General features: G+C 38.9%; 1 protein-coding gene across 1 annotated transcript in view; it reads left to right on the forward strand.

The window, feature by feature from the left end:
* The window catches only part of FAF1 (Fas associated factor 1), a 403,775-nt gene that overhangs the window by 78,510 nt on the left and 304,188 nt on the right, over positions 1–21,077 (forward strand). Inside the window, exons 6-7 of the mRNA XM_054980952.1 lie at positions 132–223; positions 19,439–19,544. Of these exons, the coding sequence (XP_054836927.1) occupies positions 132–223; positions 19,439–19,544 (198 nt within the window). The remainder of the gene's footprint in view (positions 1–131; positions 224–19,438; positions 19,545–21,077) is intronic.

Raw genomic sequence — 21,077 nt, forward strand, 5'->3', positions numbered from 1 at the left:
AACAGTATGTTATGTTACTGAGTATGTTGCAAGACTCCTTATTTGATTGTAATAAACCATAACTGATTTGATAAAAGGATGCTTAACAGTGACACTTGGTAACTTCCAGTTGCATGTTTCCTTTTCTATAGACTGTTCTAAAAACTCTGCACTTGCCAAAGAACAACAGCCTATATGTTCTAACACCTGATTTGCCTCCACCATCTTCATCAACTTTGCCTGGGTAAGAATCCTTAAGCTATACACATGTGAGCATAAGGAAATAGCATGTTCCTATGAGAGCCGACTTTGCAAATTCATACATCATTTCTTTTGTTTCTATACTTTTAAAATACATGCCTTTGCTCTTTTTCTTAGGTCTAATATCTTTGTATAATAAACATTTATGTATATTAATGGTAAATTTGTAGACATGGAAACTTTTCTACCTGCGTTCTTCAGAGGACCATTATTTAATTAATTTTAAGCTCCTCCTCTTGGTACTCTATTTACTTCTGTATAATATAAAATAGATTATAACAAGTGGGGCCCAGAAGACTCATGGTACAGGGTGATAGTGTTCTTCTCTTCTCTGCCAGTCCCTCACCTCATACAGTACAGGGTGGACAACCAGGTGATCTCTGGAGACTTGAGACTAAATGCATGTAAGCCACCATTGATCAACTCGCTGGTAGAATCTTTAAGCCTCCCATGCTTCCAACTCATTCCTCCCTGTCCCTTGCAGTCCCCTTGCTCAACCAGCACTCACCTTACCTGCTGTCCCCTCAGGTCTCCTTTCACACCCATGGTTTCCTTTTCCCTGCCATTCTATTCACATTCCGCCTTTCCTCCTATGTTTATGTCTTCCCATTATCTGTGTCATTTTGAGTTGCTGTAGCTATACTGTGCAAAGTCCCCCACCCCACCCAGCCTGGGAGCTATTGTGGATTCAGTTGATACCTCATCAGATTATTTCAGTTAAATAGCTAGTTGAATTAAATAGTTGTGTGTCTAAACAACCATGTTCATTTCACTTAAGAGTGCATTCTACAAGGGTAGAGTCCACGTTGTCAGCCTTTAATTTCAGCATCCCTATAGTGAAATTGTGTAAGGTGGCCAGCTGGTCTACACCATCCGCATTCATCATGCATTATGCTATTGATGTAGACTCCAGAATGGATGTAGCTGTTGGCAAGGCAGTCCTGAATAGTCTTTTTCATTGAAGAGCTACATGTCTACCTCCTGGGTAAGTTAGCTTGCTAAACTCCCATGGGGGATTGTACAGAAGTCATGACGATGAAAACAGGGTTGGACTTATGTGTAACTGTTGTTAATCAAGTGTTCTTCTGTGCAGGCACGCATCTGTCCCTCCTTCCCCGCCATGTGCTCTTTATTATTGTTAATTTCCTTCTACATTGGAGGGAGGGAGCCACTTGCCCTGCCTTTTATAGCAACACCTGGGGGAAAAGCACACAAAAAAGCTAGGCAAGCATCTTGTGCCTCTAGGAGCTTTAGAATGTCCACAATTGGCCTGTTCATGTGCAGATCCCATGTGTGCCTGCACAGAAGAACGCTCGATGAACAACAGATGAATACAGATAAGTACAACCCTGTTTTATGAATAGAACCAATATTTTAGATCCCAGTGGTAGTTTTGGGCCCGATCCTGACAAATGAATGGCTCCATTGTGTGAAAATGAATAACTTTATAAAGTTGACTTATAGTTTCTGATTCCCAAGAAATTGTTACACTTCAGTGGAAAGATAAGAAAGTAGAGTGGTTGGAGTAGGTTTTCCTTTTTGTGAAATAGTTTTTAATTTTTTAAAAGTAAGAGCTTACCTTTGCAAATACAAGATTTGTAATGTTCAGAATATCATTTTTAGCTGTAAACCATCCATTTTTTATTGTGCAACAATATCTAGGCTTATATTAAGTATAGCAGAATATTAGTTAAGGATGCTTATTTTATATTATTTATTATTTTATAATAATTTCCTTTTTTGTGGTACTGGACCAGCAGATATTTACTACAAAATCTAAAAGTTCGAAAATACTAGATAAAGCAAACAAACTGAAGCCTGTCTCATTTTCCATATTAGCCAGATTTTCTTACATATTGCTGTTTGAGACTAATCTGTTTGAGACTAATCACCTGCTGCATTAGCTACAATAAACATTACATTTACATACTGATTTCATATTTTGTTTAAATGTAAATAAACAGTAATTATAGAAAATTTGGATATCTGTTGACACGAGCTTGTATAAATCTGTATGTTTGCAATGGAAATGTTAATTATGTGTCATGCAGAGTTGTTAAAATTTAGATGTTTGGAAGAAAAAATAAATAGTTACGATGAATAAATGGGTATTCACCCCCCCCCCTCATTCATAGGAAGCCTTTGAAGAGGTTAACTAAAACAGTGGAGCTGGAAAACCATTTCATCAGTTAAACTACAATTCTAATATGATTATTACTTTCTAGATAAATTTACATATGAAAATAAAAGCAAGTTGGGGTTATTATTGGATGCTATTCCCAATTGGAGTGAATTCTCTAGTTTATAGCAGGAGCATTAGAACTACCATTGAAATATCAAAATATAAACCTTGAAAAAATAGCTTGGCTTTCTGTTAGAGTTCCATATCAAATGCTATTTTTTCATAATTATTATCATACAGTAATAAGAGGCAAAAAGGTCCCAATGCATCTGTATATGGTCTATAATACTGGTATGAAGACAACTCTATTGCTGATCTACACTAAAATGCTCAACTATGAGCCAAGAAGCCTTGATTTTTAAACCAAACAAAATTATCCTTGAAATCTTCCCTTACCAAGGCAGAGATATAAGCTGGCAAAACAGGAGACAAGCTAAAAGATATCTCAGCTAGTTATTAGGAATACTAACAAGGGAAATAGATTTATACTAAAATACTCCATTCTGTGACCCAACAGCTTAAAATTCTGGCCAAATTAAATTGTTTTGTAACTAGCCAAAGACCATGCTAAATAAATGAGAGCAAAATGTATTTGCATAAAAGTTACTGCATTTAGTTCTAATAAATGGGGGAACCTGTAAATACTTAGGGGGGGATGAAAATCCCGTCAGCCTGGTGCCCCAGTTTCTCCCCTTTTTCTTTCTCCTACTCACCACTTCCCCCATCACAACTTTCTCCACTCTACCTCCTTCCATTGCTATTTTCTGTACCCCCCAATCCTTACATCTCACAAATTCTGTTGACTTTTTAAAGTCCCCTCCCCATTTCAACCAATCCCCACTTTTGACATTTTTCTGCCAATTTGAGGTTCTTCTGGGTTTGTGGAAACAATCCCCTTGTCTGTCCTGATCTCTTTGTATATAGTTCTGATATGCTTGTTGGGTAGGGTTGCCAGCTCTTGGGAAATTCCTGGTGACTTTATGAGTGAAGCCTAGAGAAGTTGGCGTTTGTAGAAGATGGGCCTCAGTGGGGTATAGGGTTGCCAGTCCCCCTCTGGGGGCGGCAGATCCCCTGCTCCCACCCTCCACCTCTCACCTCTGCTTACCTGACTGGCAGGGGAAAAGGCAGGGGAATGTACCTCCAGAAGCACACTCCTGGGCGGTGTGGTGCACTCCTGTGCACCACAGTAGGCTGATTTTGGCCCCTAATGGGCCTGATTCTGCCCGCTGCAGAGTGCAGGGGCACTCTAGGGCCTGTTGTGCTGCCCTGGCAGTGCTCCCACGCTCTGCAGTGACCTAACATGGGTCCATTTTGGGCCAAATTGGGCTGCTGTGGAGCTCAGGAGCACTCGAGGACCCGTCGCTCCAAGGGGCATCACATGGCCTGCATGATGGCATCATTTCCTGGAAGTGATGTCATCACATAGCCCAGGAGCGTGCGCGTGAGGACATCACAAATATGACTGCCAGGTGACTTCCGGTTTGGGATTCATGGAGGTCTAACGCAGCTCCATTTGCGGAGCTGACCGGACTGCCGTTTTAAGCGGCCGGCGGGGTGAAAATAGCCCGCGGCCGACTGCTCTCAGGCGGAGAGCAGGCAAAGAACGCTCAAGACCCTAGGGTGAGTTAGATCTCGGACGAGGGGGGGCTCTACATAACGGGTCCCCTCCCGATCCTTGAGGTCCCACCTTGCGACGGGTCGGCTACAATCTCTGCGGCAGTTTTGGGGCCAATTCGGCTGGCATAAGACCTACATACCCAAGCTTCGACTGGGGGAAGAAGTGGAAAGGAGAACTTGAAATCGAAACAGCGATTACAACCCGAGGAAAGTGAAGGGAAGGTAAAGATCACTATCTTCCGATACGGGACAGATTGATAAAAACAGAGAGGAAAAAAAGTAGACTTTTAAACTGCAACAGACTAGCGAAAAAGAGGGGAAGCTTCGGCAGGAGTTGTATTAGAAAAGAGACTAAGTTTAAAGAAGTTATTAAAGAAATCGGATTATTGTTTTGAATACCTGTGGCTTTGGAGCTGTGAGAAAAAGACACCATCGCGAGACCTGCTGTGGGAAGACAGGAGACAGGAAGTGCGTAACAACAATAGAGCGGCTGGAGAGAAGCGGCCCTTGCTGGAGGGCAGGAAGAAGGGAATCGCCATCTTTGAGAGGGGAAGGGTCGCGGCTTCAGCGGAAAAGGAAGTAGGCCATATTGGATTATAAAATCATAGAGAGACCATAGAGAAAAGACGCCCGACATTTTGGACCCTTCAAAATTAATTTATGCAAGAAGACCGGGACATTTGAAATAAAAAAGGTACTAAATTTAACGCCACGGAGCTAAGGAAGAGAGCGGATTCGTGGGAGCGAGCCAAAGCAAGCCCCACGATGTCGAAGAAAGAGTGGCAATCGGCAATAGAAAACCTGGATAAAAAACTTTTGGAGGTGATTAAAGAATTTAAAGACATGAAATTGGAGCTGATCAAAGAGGTTAAACAGACAGTAAAATCGGAGCTGTCAGAAGTAAAATCGGAGCTGTCAGAAGTGAAGAAAGGTATGGAAACAATACAAAGTGAATTACAAGGGACGCAGCAGAGAGTTAAAACAGTAGAAGGAGCGATGGAGAACCTAGCAGATACGCAACAAACAGAGATGAGGTTGATGAGGGGAAGGATGGCGGTTGCGGAAAGTAGACATATGGAGAAGCAGCTCAGATTTCGCGGCCTGCCGGAAATGGAAGGAAAGACAGCGCAAGAGCAGATGACGGAGGTGTTAGCTGAATACCTGGGGAAGGAGGAGGAGGATGTTGTGGCTATCCTAGATGTGGCATATCGTGTGAACTCGAGAATTGCAACCCAGAGAAAAGTACCAAGAGACGTGATTGTACAATTTACAACAAGAAACATGAAAGAGAAGATTGTGACTAAACAGTTTCAAGATCCATTGGAGATCGATGGCAAGACAATCATTATAATGAAGGAACTACCCAGATCAGTGTTACTAGATCGGAAAAAATACAAAGCGCTAATCCAGATGCTGAAGGACATGAAAATCAGGTACAGATGGGAGCTTCCAGAGGGTTTGTCCTTCGAATTTGGAGGCGCCAAAAAGCGTATCAGATCTGAGCGGGAGATGGAGCGATTTATAAGGGACAATGAAAAAGACTTACCAACAAGATTATGAATATGGAGTGTAAAGTATTATCTTGGAATGTAAATGGACTAAATTCACCGAATAAGAGAAAAAATATTTTTCACTGGCTACTAAAACAAAAATGTGATATTGTTTGTTTGCAAGAGACTCATATTCGAAAACAGGATATAAAATATTTAAAACTGGGAAAATTGGGCAAAGACTTTGTAGCGGCCTCAAGTAAGAAAAAAAGAGGAATGGTGTTGTATGTAAAAGAGGAGCTACAACCAAAATTCATAATGAAAGATGTGGAAGCCAGATTTGTAGCAGTGGAATGTACTTGGAATTTAAAGAGAGTGTTGGTAGTCGGAATCTATGCACCCAACGGTGCAAAAGAGAGCTTCTTTGAGGATTTGAGGAAGCATTTAGATGATCTTTCATATGACCAGATAATTCTCGCTGGAGACTTCAATGGAGTGACAGACTTGGAACTGGATAAAAAGACTACAATGGCACAAAAGAAAAGAGGACTATTACCAAAGCTCTTTTTTGAGTTGATTCAACAAGAGACTCTTGAAGATGTATGGAGGAGAGAATATCCTAAAAGTAGGCAGTTTACTTTTTATTCTGCAAGGCACTCCACATTATCAAGAATTGACATGATCTGGGCCTCAAAAGATTTGGCGTTATGGACTAAAGATGTAGAAATAATGCCGATGGTAGGCTCAGATCACAACCCAATTATGTGGAAGCTGGGGAAAAGGAGGAAAAGGAAAGCATGGAGAATAAATGAGGATTTGTTACAGGAAAAAGAGAATATGGAAATATTGAGAAGAGAGACAAAGTTTTTCATACAATACAACGTGAATAAAGAAGTACCAACTGATAAAGTTTGGGATGCTTACAAGGCGGTTATAAGGGGCATACTAATGGACTTAAATGGTAGAGCAAGAAAGAAGAAAGAGGAGAAGAGACAAGAGATTGAGGAGAAAATAAAAACTAAGGAAATACAGTTAAAAAAGAGACCAGGGAAAAAGAAATTATACCAGGAAATTAAAATACTGCAAGAACAGCTAACAGCAATGAGTAATAAAGAATTGGAGTGGAATCTCAAAAGGCTGAATCAGAAAGTGTTTGAGGGTGCAAATAAACCTGGGAAGTACCTGGCATGGCAACTGAAGAAGAGAAGGGAAAAGAAAACAATAAATAAAATTTGTGAAGATGACAAAACGTATTTGGAACAGAATACCATTAGTAGAGCCTTTTATAAATTCTACGCTAAACTGTATAATAAGAAAGAAGTAAATAAAGATTCAATAGCGTCATATTTGGAGAAAATGACACTTCCAGAAATCTCAGACGCTTGGAGAAATAAACTGAACAGTGAAGTAACGGATGAGGAAATAAGTAAGGCAATACAATCTGCAAATCTAGGAAAGGCGCCAGGGCCAGACGGACTTACAGCTAAATTTTATAAGACTATGGCCAATGAGCTGGCACCATTCCTAAAGGAGGTGATCAATGGAGTTTTAAGGGATCAAAGGATTCCAGACACTTGGTCTGAAGCGAACATATCATTGATCCCAAAAGAGGGCCAAGACTTGACTAGTGTGAAAAATTACAGACCTATATCGTTACTCAACAATGACTATAAAATCTTTGCGAAGATACTGGCGGAGAGACTGAAGGGGTGGCTTTCGGAAGTTATAGAGGAGGAGCAAGCAGGCTTTCTGCCAGACAGACAAATAAGAGACAATTTAAGGACAGTGATTGATGCTATTGAATATTATGATAAATAGGTTGGTTTCTTCTTTGTTGACGCTGAAAAGGCATTTGACAACTTAAACTGGGACTTTATGTTTGCCACTATGGAAAAGCTACAATTAGGAGAAAGATTCATCAGAGCAATTAAGGAAATTTACAGAGACCAGACTGCAGCAATTGTGGTGAATGATGAATTGACCAAGAAATTGACTATAAGCAAAGGAACAAGACAAGGTTGCCCGTTGTCTCCACTGTTGTTTATTTTAGTATTGGAGATTCTGATGATACAAATACGACAAGACGAGGAAATTCGAGGAATAAAAATAAAGGACTATTCATACAAGGTCAGAGCATTTGCGGATGACATAATGTTAATTGTAGAGGACCCACTGGAGAACATGCCAAAAGTGATAGATAAGATCAAGGAGTTTGGAGACTTGGCAGGTTTCTTCATTAACAAAAAAGATACTATGCAAAAACATGACTAAGCAGAAACAACAATTGTTAATGGAAACAACGGACTGTGAAGTAACAAGTAAGGTGAAATATTTGGGAATTGAACTGACTGCAAAGAATATAGATTTGTTCAAGAATAATTATGAAAAATTGTGGATTCAGATTGAGAGAGACTTGATTAAATGGAATAGGCTCAATCTGTCATGGTTGGGTAGGATTGCAGCGGTTAAAATGAATGTGTTACCAAGAGTGATGTTTTTGCTACAGACAGTACCAATCATCAGAGACTCTAAACAATTTGAAAAATGGCAGAGGAAAATATCAGATTTTGTATGGGCAGGCAAGAAGCCTCGAGTGAAAATGAAAGTTTTACAAGATGCAATGGAAAGAGGCGGAATGCAACTGCCCAACCTGAGACTTTACCACGATGCAATCTGCCTAGTTTGGTTGAAAGAGTGGATGACGCTAAAGAACAAGAAACTATTAGCCCTAGAGGGATATAAAAAAATATTTGGATGGCATGCATACCTATGGCATGACAAAGTAAAGGTCAACTCGATGTTCCTGCACCATTTTGTACGGAGAAGTCTATACACAATCTGGAAGAAGTACAGAATTTACCTACAAGAAGGAACTCCTTGGTGGGTGGTTCCATATGAGGTGATAGACCCGAGAGCTGTTGATAACGAAAGACAATGTTTGACTTATAAAGAAATAACTAAAATAGAAGCATCTAAACTTAGAATAAAGACGCAAGAGGAACTATCACCGAACTATGATTGGTTCCAGTATAGACAGATCAGAGATTTGTATAATTCGGACTCTGTAAAGGGAGGTATACGAATAGAGAACTCGGAACTAGAGCAGACCCTTCTTAAAGAGGACAAGAAAAGAATATCCAAGGTATACCAAGTACTGTTGAAATGGTATACCGAGGATGAGACAGTTAAAACACAAATGGTGAAATGGGCTATAAATTTTAACAAAGAGATAACAATGGAGGCATGGGAATACTTGTGGAAGACTACAATGAAGACAACGACATGTACAAATATTAAAGAGAATATCTACAAAATGATCTATCGTTGGTACATGACACCAAAGAAGATTGCGCTAGGGAATTTGAACACTTCTAATAAATGCTGGAAATGTAGGAAGCATGAGGGCTCCCTCTATCATATGTGGTGGTTGTGTGAGGTAGCTAGGCAGTACTGGGGGGAAATAATAAGAGAAATGAGTGAAATTTTACAATTTCAAATAAATAAGAACCCAGAACTCCTGCTACTAAACTTGGGAATGGAGGGAATTCCAGCCCATCACAGGACGTTGATATTTTATATGACAGCAGCAGCTAGACTTTTGTATGCGCAAAAATGGAAAGTACAAGAAGTGCCAACTATTGAAGATTGGACCTACAAATTGCTGTACATGGCAGAAATGGACAAGATGACAAGAAAACTGAGAAATCTGGACTCAGGGAAGTTTAACACAGATTGGGAGAAGCTGAAACAATATCTGGAGAAGAAATGGGAGGTGGGAGGAAAACTGTGGCAGTTTGAGAACTACTGAAGTATAATAAAATGTAGAGGGGGGTGACTCTACCGGGGGGGGAAGAGATAAATGTGAATTTATAAGCAGTTAGATTAACAGATTGATATATATATAGATATATATTGGTTAATAAATAGAATATTGATAGAAAATAATTAAGGATAAGGATTAAATATACGGATTGAGTAACCAACAATATTTTCTTTCTTTGATAAGATTTGTATAATGCACCAAACTGAATGTATAGACGAGTCAAATTGATTGACTATGTGACGAGAGTTATATAGAATTACCATAAAAAGATAGAATGAGTAATACATAGAGAATAAGTCAAATTGTTTGATTTAAATGTGTAAGATTTTTATGGTTTATGATATATAGGTTTATGATATAGAAATATTTAAAATTGGAAAAGGGATAAATTGTTTATCTAAGATGGAAACAAAGACTTACAGTTTGGGTATATAATAAGAAAAGTAGTTAAGGATGTACTGCTTAGTATAATGGAGAATATGTATTTGTTTTAGATAGAGAAATTTAATAGAAGTAAGGGAAAAGGGACAAAGGGTTGGAAAACTGTTGGAAGTCAACAAAAGGGGGGGGAAGGGAGGGGGTTAGAAATGAAAAATTTGGGGAAAATTGAATGTAAATGTAAAAATAACGGATTCTAACCCAATAAAAATTTTTTCAAAAAAAAAACAAATATGAGTGCCAGGTTTCCCACCTCCCACCCGGAGGGTAAGGGGATTTGGCAACCCTAACAGGGTATAATGCCATAGACCCCACCATCCAAAGCAGCCATTTTCTCCAAGGCAACTGATCTCTGTCACCTGGGGATCAGTTGTAATTCTAGGGGATCTTCAGCAACCACCTGGTGCCAAGTTCAGAATTAGAGATTTAGGTACAAACATGATCAATTGTATTTAATAAATTAACTGCTTTTGATTTAATTTTACAGACTGCTAAAGCCAAATGAACTGCATATTAATCGCTAGCAGAGCTGAATTGCCTTTTACGAGTTGACTTTAGCTATAACTGTTATACAATTTTGTTTCAAAGAGTCAAACTACTGATCTTTTGAGTCTTTCTAAAAAATGCAATGTAATGTTGGTATCCTAATGGTGCTGTTCTACAATTGTACAGGTGACATTCATAACTTGGTTTCTACAGATTTCTTTCAAAAACCCTAGGTTGCAACCCACCTTCACAATACCATATCTTAACTGGCAATTTATGTGGATAGATTTGTAAAGAAAAAGAATAAGAAGAAGCAGTTAAGTAGAAGTCCTAAAGTCTTTAATCAAACTCAGAGTTTGGTAGGGGGATAATATTTCCAGTCTTGCGTTGATAAAATTGTGGGAGGCAAGGAATATCCCAGAAATCTACACAATACTGTAAAATTAATCTTTGTTGCTCATAAAGAGAGCCAATCCCTAAATCTTCCCGTAAAACACATACCTGGGTGTCTACATATATCCATCTGTAACTTCAGAATATTAACAAGAAACTGATGTGCTATGGGTGATTGAAAGATACCATATGTTAACCCTTAAAAGTCAGTAGGTTTATTAGATGGTATACAGGGCATTATTCTTAGGAATAATGCTTGACCATGTTCCCCATTTCTACTAACCATTTATTCAAACTGTATTATTGGAGAGATCAAAATTTAATAACATAGTTGGTCTGTATTAATTTAAGCTGGGCTGATTTCTCAAGAAACGCTGGAACAGATATTATGAGATACACAAAATAAAATTCCGTATGGGTTTTTCTTGAAAGCTCTGCTCATTCACTTAACTTTCTGTAAATTTGATAGATATTATCTAGATGTGAAACATATATAAGTATTCATTTTTTTTAAAAGTTCCTTTGGAAGAGGGAGAAAAGCTTCGTAGTTGGTTATAATAACGCTAATAATAACATTCGATTTATATATTGCCCTTCAGGATAACTTAATGCCCACTCAGAGCGGTTTACAAAGTATGTTTTTATTATCCTCACAACAAAACACCCTGTGAGGTGGGTGGAGCTGTGAGAGCTCCTAGAAGCTTTGACTGATCCAAGATCAGTCTTTAGGCGGAGGAATAGGGAATCAAACCGGTTCTTCAGATTAGAGTCCTGCCACTCTAAACCATTACGCCCAGTTCCATGGTGCATACTGATGCATGGTGGGGAACCTGCAAGGACCTGCAGGGGGTACTTTGCTTTTCTCTGTATCCCCTTCCCCACACAATTTCCTCTTTCCCTCCTCCTGGCAGCTTCCAAATGCTTCCCTTCTCGCCTTCAAACCCACTAAATAACTTAACTTTTTCTGTCCCCCCATCAATCCATTTTTATTAATTTACTTCATTTATATACAGCCTTTCTCCACAACTGGGACCCAGAGTAGCTTACTTCATCCTACTTTCCTTCATATTATCCTCACAACAACCCTGGGAGGTAGGTTAGGCTGAAAGTGTGTGACTGGATCAAAGTCACCCAGTAAGCTTCCTCAGGAGAGTGGTGGACCTGAGTCTCCTAGATTCTGTGCTGAAATTATAACCACTGCACTACACTGGTTTTTTGAGGGGGGTAGTTTTGAACAGTAGCAAGCAGCCAGGTTTGGGTGAGTCATGCAAGTTGTATGGTATTAAGTAACCCAGTGGTTGCATATAGGCCTGGCCCTGATTAGTCCTCTCTCAAAGCATAACAGCCTGGAAAGGGCCCTACCAGCACTGCCACTGTGCCTTTTAGTGACAGAAAGCAATCCTGGAAGACAGGCTAAACTGTTCTGGTTGCCTAGCAACAGCCATTGAGGACATCTGGTTAAAGTTACAGGCACTCCTTTTATCATTTTGGGGGTTTTAATCCCCCCATGTATTTTTTTAGATTCCAGATTTTTCTGCAAACCTAGGGTATTTTTTAGGTGTGTAAGAAGATCTGTCTTGTCTATTCATGGCTCCCATCTCCATATTTAAGAATCCTCAGATCAGGGCCACTTGGCTAATAGTATATAAGATTGATGAGGGTTCCATTTATGTAGGATAGCCAACACCTTGCGTTGGGCCCAAAATCAAATTGGTTACCATGCTCCCAAATTGATTAAATATATTCCCATCTCCCAATGTCTGCCAAGAGGTGGATAGCTTTCTGTTCTTGTTTAAGCTTGCAAGTTGTCTTCAAGATTTGTTACAGTAGTCAGTCCCACAGATAAGAAAGAAGAACTTTTTTCCAGAAAGGGATGTAGTTTGCATAGCTGATGAAGTTAACAAAAATGTCCCCTGACAATTGCCAATGTGTGGAGCATCACATGGCTCCTAAACGGATCAAGCAGGGAACTACCATCCCATCTACCACCCATTCTGAGGACCTTCTTTACCCTCCCATTTTAACTGATCTGGTAGGGATTGAAATTTAAGTCCAGTTAGTACCATCTGCTCAATCACATCCTCCAAGCACTAGTTTAGAACTAAGACAGCTGTTCCTGTGTATTTAGTTAATGAAGTACACATCATATTCTACCAGCTTCAGAATTCTGGATGATCCCTCCCAGCATCTCTGTATAGATGTTAAACAACATTGTTGATAAAACTGAACTCTCTAGAAAACTGCATATTGATTACCAGGAGACTGAGCTATTCACTGTATTCTCACCAAAAATAATAGAAACATGGAACCAGATTCGACAGCCTTGCATGTTATTCTAGCATGGTTTGCTGTGTCAAAAGATGAGGAGAGGTTTGAAAATTTCAAGAAGAAAGGACAACTGTTGTCAATTTCTAGCTGTAGATAATCTATCAGAGCCCTACATTTTCCATTTAACGATCTGTTTCTGGAAATATCTCAGGGTGTGTGTGTTATTTGCCATCAAGTTGCTTCCAATCTATGGCGACCCTATGAATGAAAGACCTCCAAAATGTCCTATCATTAACAGACTTGCTCAGATCCTGCAAACTGGAGGACGTGGCTTCTTTTATTGAGTCAAGCCATCTCATTTTAGGTCGTCTTCTTTTTCTGCTGCCTTCCACTTTTCCTAGCATTATTGACTTTTCCAGAGAATCTTGTCTTCTCATAATGTGACCAAAGTATGATAGCTTTTATTTTGTCATTTTAGCTTCTAGGGAGAATTCAGGCTTAATTTGATCTAGTACCCACTTATTTGTCTTTTTGGCTGTCCATGGTATCCACAAAACTCTCCTCAAGCACCACATTTCAAATGAATCAATTTTCTTCCTGTCAGCTTTCTTCACTGTCCAACTTTCACATCCATTTAGTAATGTGGAATACCATAGTTTGGATTATCTTGATCTTGGTTCCCAGAGACATTTTTATCTTTAAGGATCTTCTCTAGGTCGCTCACCGCTGCTCTTCCAAGTCTCGGTCTCCATCTGATTTCTTCATTGCAGTCTCCCTTTTGGTTGATGATTGAGCCAAGGAATAGAAAATCTCTTGAACAATTTCAGTTTCCTCATTGCCAACTTTAAAATTGTGTGATTCCTCAGTAGTCATTACTTTTGTCTTCTTGATATTCAGTGTCCCAAATCCTGTGTTGGTGCTTTCTCCTTTAATCTTCATCAGTAGTCGTTTCAAGTCTTCACTATTTTCTGCCAGTAACGTGATGTCATTTGCATATTTTATTTATTTATTTATAGTCCGCCTTTCTCACTGAGACTCAAGGCAGATTGCACAGTATGAGATTAGTATAATCAGTATCAAGGACATTTCATAAACAATACCATAGGGTAAATAGATACAAGTTTAAAAGACATAGTATTAGCAAGAATCCAATACAGAGTAGAAAAAATACTGAAGCAGAACATAATCAATTCTAGGACTAACATTAGACAACATGGAGCACTGGTGGTACATAGGAGTACATATTTAAAGCAGCAGATAATATGTAAGGCAATATAGTAATGAAGTCTATGGTCCCTAACTCATTAGCAAAGCATCTTCCCTACAATACAGCCCTCCCATTTGAGTAAAAAGCCTTTTTGAATAGTTCGGTTTTGCATTGTTCACGAAAAGTGAGAGTGGGGGCTCTTCCGACTTCCTCAGGCTGGTCATTCAACAGGATAGGGACCACCACAGAGAAAGCCCATGTATAGGCTGGTGCTGACTTTACCTGTGTGCAGCCTGACACCTGCAGGAGACTCTATTCAGATGAGCGAAGCTGCTGTGGAAGAACATAGGGGGGCGGACCTGTAAGTACGCCGGACCAAAGCCGTGAAGAACTTTGTATGTAATAACTAATACTTTGAACTGAGCATGGTAACTGATGGGTAACCAGTGGAGCGACTGTAGGATGGGAGTGATGTTCATGCTCCTGCTCGCTCCTGATAACAGTCAAGCTGCAGCATTTTGCACTAATTGGAGCCTTCTAGTTAACAGATGGGAGACCTATGCATAGAGCATTACAATAGTCAAGCCTTGATGTTACCATAGCATGGATCCAAGTAGCCAGGTCAGCCGTGTCAAGATAAGAAGCCATCTTCTAGGCTAGAGTGAGGTTGTAGTAAGCATTTTTTGTCGCTGTCTTAACTTGTTTTTCTAGTAATAACACTGGATCCAGTATAACCCCTAGGCTCTTAACTGAGTCTGCAAGGGTCAGATGGACTCCATTGAAAGCGGGGCGTACAATGTTCTTCAAGATCTCTGCTTTCCCAACAAGCATCACTTGGGTCTTGTCTGGGTTCAATTTCAATTTGTTGTTTTTCAACCATTTCACCACGGCTGTCAGGCAGCGATCTAAGATTTGCCTGACCTACCGAAGATGAAAAAATGCAGATCTGGCTATGGCTGCAACCTGGGAATCAGGACTAAATAACAGTCCTGATTTCTCTAAAGCTCTGAATATGTAGAATTTCCTATAGGTTTTGCTTAGCTGTCTGAAAAGCTAAGAAGTTGCCAGATATTAATCACATCATGAAATGCATGAATAAATATGAAGGACAGAATGAGTGAGTGCTGTAATTCTGATTGGTTTTACTAGTATATTTTACATTTCTGGGATCTATAATAGAGTCAACATGATGTAGCGGTTGGACTAGGATCTGGGAGGCACAGGTTCAAATCCCCACTCTACCACAGAAGCTCACTGGGTGACCTTGGGGCCAGTAACTCACTCTTAGGCTAACCCACCTCACAGAGTTGTTGTGAGGATAAAATAGGGAAATTATGTAAACCGCTTTGGGTCCCCATTGTGGAGAAAGGTGGGGGGTATAAATTCCTTATTTTTTTATAAATTTCAAAGAATCTTACCATGCTTTGCCACTAATGGCAACATTTTCATTGGTTCAAGAATTCTTTTTCCAACACAAAAGGCTTATTCACCAACAGAATTACCTCTTGTGTCACTGAAAATACCTTTGTGGCAACATAATGCGTCACTGTTAATTGCATGGAGTGGCAAAATATAACCCAGAATGCTAAATCCTTTGGGATGATAATAATAATAATATTTGATTTATATACCACCCTTCAGGACAACTTAGCACCCACTCAGAGCAGTTTAAAAAGTATGCAATTATTATCCCCACAATAAACACCCTGTGAAGTGGGTGGGGCTGAGAGAGCTCCTAGAAGCTGTGACTGACCCAAGGTCATCCAGCTGGCTTCAAGTGGAGGAGTGGGGAATCAAACCCAGTTCTCCAGATTAGTGTCCCTGCTGCTCTTAATCATTACATCAAACTGGAAGAGCAAGTTATAAATCCTAAATAAATGCTTACATAATAAACTCTCTAGAAACGTTACAGAGAAAACCCAAAAGCCTCAGTTCAGAGAGAGAGGTATGTGAATGTGTACACTGTGATCTGTATGTACTTAGTTTTAAAATTCTCTCTGGTCGTTGACTGTAATAAAGAAGGAAAGTTTTAAAATAGATTTTTGGCTTTGTAAGCTTTGTGAGCTTTGAAAGAGAATAAGGATTGGGACGAATTCACTCCCCAGCTTCCCACGGATGTGATTCCTACTTTCTCATATAGGTGGCAACTACCAGAAACTATGGGGAAAATGTGCACAACTCACATTTAGTGCTGGGAACCATATGCATAGTCTTAAGTCATACAGAGCTCCACCGCTAGCAACTGCTCATACAATACACCTTTGTATGTATAATGTCTAATCAAATAGGGAATGCTCATATAAATGTGATTATGAACACACTATACTTTTAAATGCTTAGTACAGTGAACTGTCTACTTACAAATACCCAAGTTATGAACAAGGTGTACTTAAGAACGCAGCAGAAGACAGGAAGTGAGCTTGGAAGGTAGAGGAGGAGCAAAGAATGAGGACAGGTATGTGGGAGCTCAGAAGTGCAGGAATGAAGGAAGGAGACTCTTAGAAAAGGGGACAGAGAGGAAGCAAGGGTAGGAGAAGAGGCTTTTGTGTGTGCCTTGGGCAATGTGCAACTGATGATTGTTTCTCTGTGCTGGCCCTACTAGACCCAGGCCAATGGGGAAGAACACAGAGCAAGCTTAGTTGTAGTGCAGCCTGTGAGAACACACATAGCTTCTCTTTCCCCACCTTCTTTTCAGCCTTACACCAGCTGAGGATCATTTCCAGGGCTATTTTGGCCACCCAGTCCACTCCTGCTTTCTTTTTAAAACTTTCAAAACAACCCCTCCCCTCCCCGTTAGCTGTTCCTGAAGGGATCCAAAAACTTGAAGCAGATTGGCTTCAGGTGTGAGTTCAAGTAATCTTCTCCTCCTTCCCCCAGTGTGATCTGTGCTATGCATCTTTAGACTTCTCTAATTAAACCTATTTCATGTAAGCACGGCAGCACCAGCATTCAAAGAGAATAAAAACAATTTCTTATCCTATACTTTTTTTGGCTGTCTTGTTTAATTACTGTACAATATTAGAACATCATTATTTCCCTCTGTTTCTCACTGCAAACAATGAAATATTTTAGCGACTGCAGGCTGACTTGGTATCCTAATGACTAACCTGCATCTCTATGGAAAAATGCATCCCAAGTTCCAAACACCTGCATTGGAAACAAAATCTGAGGATGCAACAAAAACTGAGGATGCAATCTGAGCTGCTATATAAAACAGAAGTGTGAGGCACCTTAAAGAAACAACATTTATTCTAACGGATAAGCTCTGACTCATGAAATCTCATGTTGGAATAAATGGTGTTTTTTTAAGGTGCCCTGTGTATCTGTTTTATTTTGCTACAAAAGACTACCATGGCTATCCTTCTAGAATTACAATAGGGAAAAATTAATCGAACTTTTACAAGAGGAGCTGCAGATCAGAATTAACAATCTTAATGATAAATCACTTGAGGAAATTTCAAGTGAAGTGTTTCTTAGTTTATAACTGAGCACATATGGAAATCTGCAGTGCCAGTATATACATTATTTCCCCCTACATCTTGGAAGTAGGAACACTTACAAAAAATGTCTTTTTATAACAGTTCTCTCTAAATACCTGAATCAAATAGTTGGTCAAGGAATGGATGTTGATTTTGCCTCTTTGAAAATATTTTAGTGTTATTTTTAGCCAAGATAAATCATTGGTGTTCACTATACCTTCATTAGGCAAGGTACTTCCTCTAATGCTGAGTTCTTATTTAGACAAATGACAATATAATCTAATTTGTTATCTCAAGCCAGTGTATTACATGTGGATCTAATTAAATAAAGGACCAGTTATTATTGTCTTTTACACTTTCAGAAACTCTATTGAACTTGAAGGATTTGTCACAGTGAACTTTAAATGCATTTTGTTGATTGTATATGTCCTTTATTTAAATTCTGTCCTCTCTATCCTGTACTATGGCAAAGAGCACTCCTATAAAGCACTCCTATAAAATTAGTAGGTTGTAGTATTTATTTATAGCAATTTTGCCAAAATAAAGAAAAAACAGATTACATATGCATTTGAGAGGAGTGCAAGCATTGCCTCTGATATTAACTCCAGTTTAAATGCTCTTTTTGCCTGCTAAGAGCAGGTTTGTTATTTACTACTGTGAAGGTGAAGAAAATTGGCTAACGTAGCCATTAATTGCTAACAATCTAGACCCTGCTGCTGTCTTCACATATCATGGCACTTTCAGAAATCAAAGCCACTATTGTACAGATAAGCCTTTAAAAGCTGCGATCAGAAAAAAGATAAAGGAATGGTGTAAGGTTAAAGAGCCAATAATGGAGGCAATAAGATACTGAATATTTATGTATTTGTAGTACAGTACTGTTCAAGAAATCTCTTTTATGGTTTTTAAGCAGAATTGTAAGCTTTACCAAAAAACAATTCTTTTCTTTATCACCCTTGACTATTTCCAGTTTAGTGAATAAATGGCATTTACGAATAAATTACGAAAAATGGGGACGAAATTTTTAAGCAGAATTGTAAGCTTTACCAAAAAAATAATTCTTTTCTTTATTACCCTTGACCATTTCCAGTTTAGTGAATAAATGACATTTACGAATAAATTATGAAAAATGGGGATGAAATTTTGTCTTTAGCTAAACGTGCACTTGTTATTTCTTGAGTAAGCATCAGAGTTTCTCATTCCTCTCAGTAGCATTTGAAAAGTAATAATCAGTGCTTATAAAGAACAGGGGCAGGTATGTGTACATGTATACAACAGTGTGTATATATTATAAATTTATAAATAAATAGTATAAAATTCTCAATGTTGATATGTATTCAGATAACATTACATAAAGCTGTGCCCAAAAGGTAGAAAGGTATATAAATACTTGACAAGAGACAGTATGCATGCATTTACTTTATATAAAATATCTGTGTATATTTGTTAGTGTATTTGTTATTTTTCAAGGTCTCTAAGCTTTTATTTCAGGTTCAGTTAATATTCTCATGTATTAACTATAGTTGAAGGCTGTGGCGATTGGTGTTGCCTCAGTGTTTTGAAAATCCAGAAAAGTTAAAATGTAGCCTTAGACTCTCCAGCCACCTTAGGAGAGAAGGAGTTAACAGGTTAGTCCCCTTGGCCATTCTCTGCATGCTTCCTTGCCTTTAGGAGCAAAAAGAAAGTGATGATAACATTGTGCCTGGACTTGTCTCAGCAGAGTTTAGGGTACTCCTGGGGTTTTTGCAGTTAAATGTAAAGCAAGCTAGAACATGCTTGCCACTGATTTTCTTGTTTTTCTTTCAACCCTTTCAGTGCCCTGCAGGAATCATTAAATCAAAACTTCATGCTGATCGTCACCCATCGAGAAGTCCAGCGGGAGTACAACCTCAACTTCTCAGGAAGCAGTACCATTCAGGAGGTGAGTTCTGTCTCACAGCTGAAGAATAAATGTAGCTCATTATAACTAATGTTGGCTTTGTTAAAGAAGGCTTATGTATTCAGACTGCAGACTTCCTTTCGTCTTTCGTTATTCAAATTTTAGATTTTAATTAACTGGATGATGAAAGATTACTGTAGGTACATCAGATGGTGTGACCTACATTTAAAATCTGCATTAATTTTGTCCAAAAGGACTAATGCTTTTGGTAGCATGTTACATTTTAGTAGCAAATCCATTCTTTCTTGATCCTCTGCCTTTTTTTGTGTGTGGGGGGGCCTACATTTTGTCTTGCTCTTGAGTATGTTCTTGGGTTAAATAAATTGCTATAGTATTGCCTTGACTGCGGATGGAATGGCAGAAAAGTGGTTTCTCTTTAAGAATGATATTGCTGTTGTTCTATAGAATAGCCAGCAAGGGGTGATGTTGCAAAGATAAGTTCCTTGCCAATCCATCATTGAGTGACAGATGTACTTCCTAAAATAACCATAGCCTTCTGGCATAGAAGCTGAAGTCCTTGTCTGTTCCCTAACCTTGTTGTATACACCCCTATAAAACAATCAGCTCCTCTGCTTTTTCTGCTTAGTTAATTCCAGCCGACACATACATTCCCAGCCTAAAAACAAGAGTATATCTTGCGTCTCTTCTTTTAATGTTAATTATTGTCCAACTTAATCACAGTGGCCATGATCCGGGAAGTCCAATGCATATGCAGAAAGCAATCTGCTTATGAACATGACTGATGATGGTGGCCTGTTTTTCCTTCCAGCAGCAGCTCCTTTCCCCTTATGGGGCGTTGTTCTAACACCCCCCACAAAAGGTTAAAAAGCCTCTGTACATACGTGGAATTAACTCTGTGGTGCTTTGAATCTTGTTCATATTTCACAGTTTTCTGTTCTGTAGTTAGTCGTGTTTATATCAGTTCTTTAAAAAAAAGAGCCAAAACAAACAAACAAAAAAGAAATATGAAGCATACATAATAGTGTGAAATATGGTACCAACCAGCATAAAACAGGTTTAGTGTCAGTAATTTTAGCCTTTTGAGTTTGACAGGAATTTTGGATTCTGTACATTATAGAAAAAACAAAAAGGACTCCGAATGACCAAATTAATGGTAAAGACTCCATAGGTAAAGATTTCATTTTGGTTTTTTTCTGTAGCAGATTGCGTAATCCTATGCAGTTATTCCAGTCTAAGATCTTTGATATCAATGGGCCTAATGTGGAGTAACTCTGTATACTGTTGCCCTGTAATTTAGCTAGTGCTCTGGAATTCATGCTTTAGGGAGTGAAAATTAGATAGGAAAACCATGCATTTGAAACTTTTTGCTGCTAACCCCCCTCCCCTGTATTTTGTTTGATTTGCGTCTTTTTTGTCATGACCAGTGAAATCCATTAAACTTTCCATTCCTTTGAACACCTGTGTCTACTAGATGCTCATCTTTCTTATTTCAACACAAGTTTTCTGGATTTTTTCTAAGGAAGAAGATTGCTTAAAAATTAAGAATATAGGCTT

The sequence above is a fragment of the Eublepharis macularius genome, chromosome 5, assembly GCF_028583425.1.
Source record: "Eublepharis macularius isolate TG4126 chromosome 5, MPM_Emac_v1.0, whole genome shotgun sequence".
Lineage (NCBI taxonomy): Eukaryota > Metazoa > Chordata > Lepidosauria > Squamata > Eublepharidae > Eublepharis > Eublepharis macularius.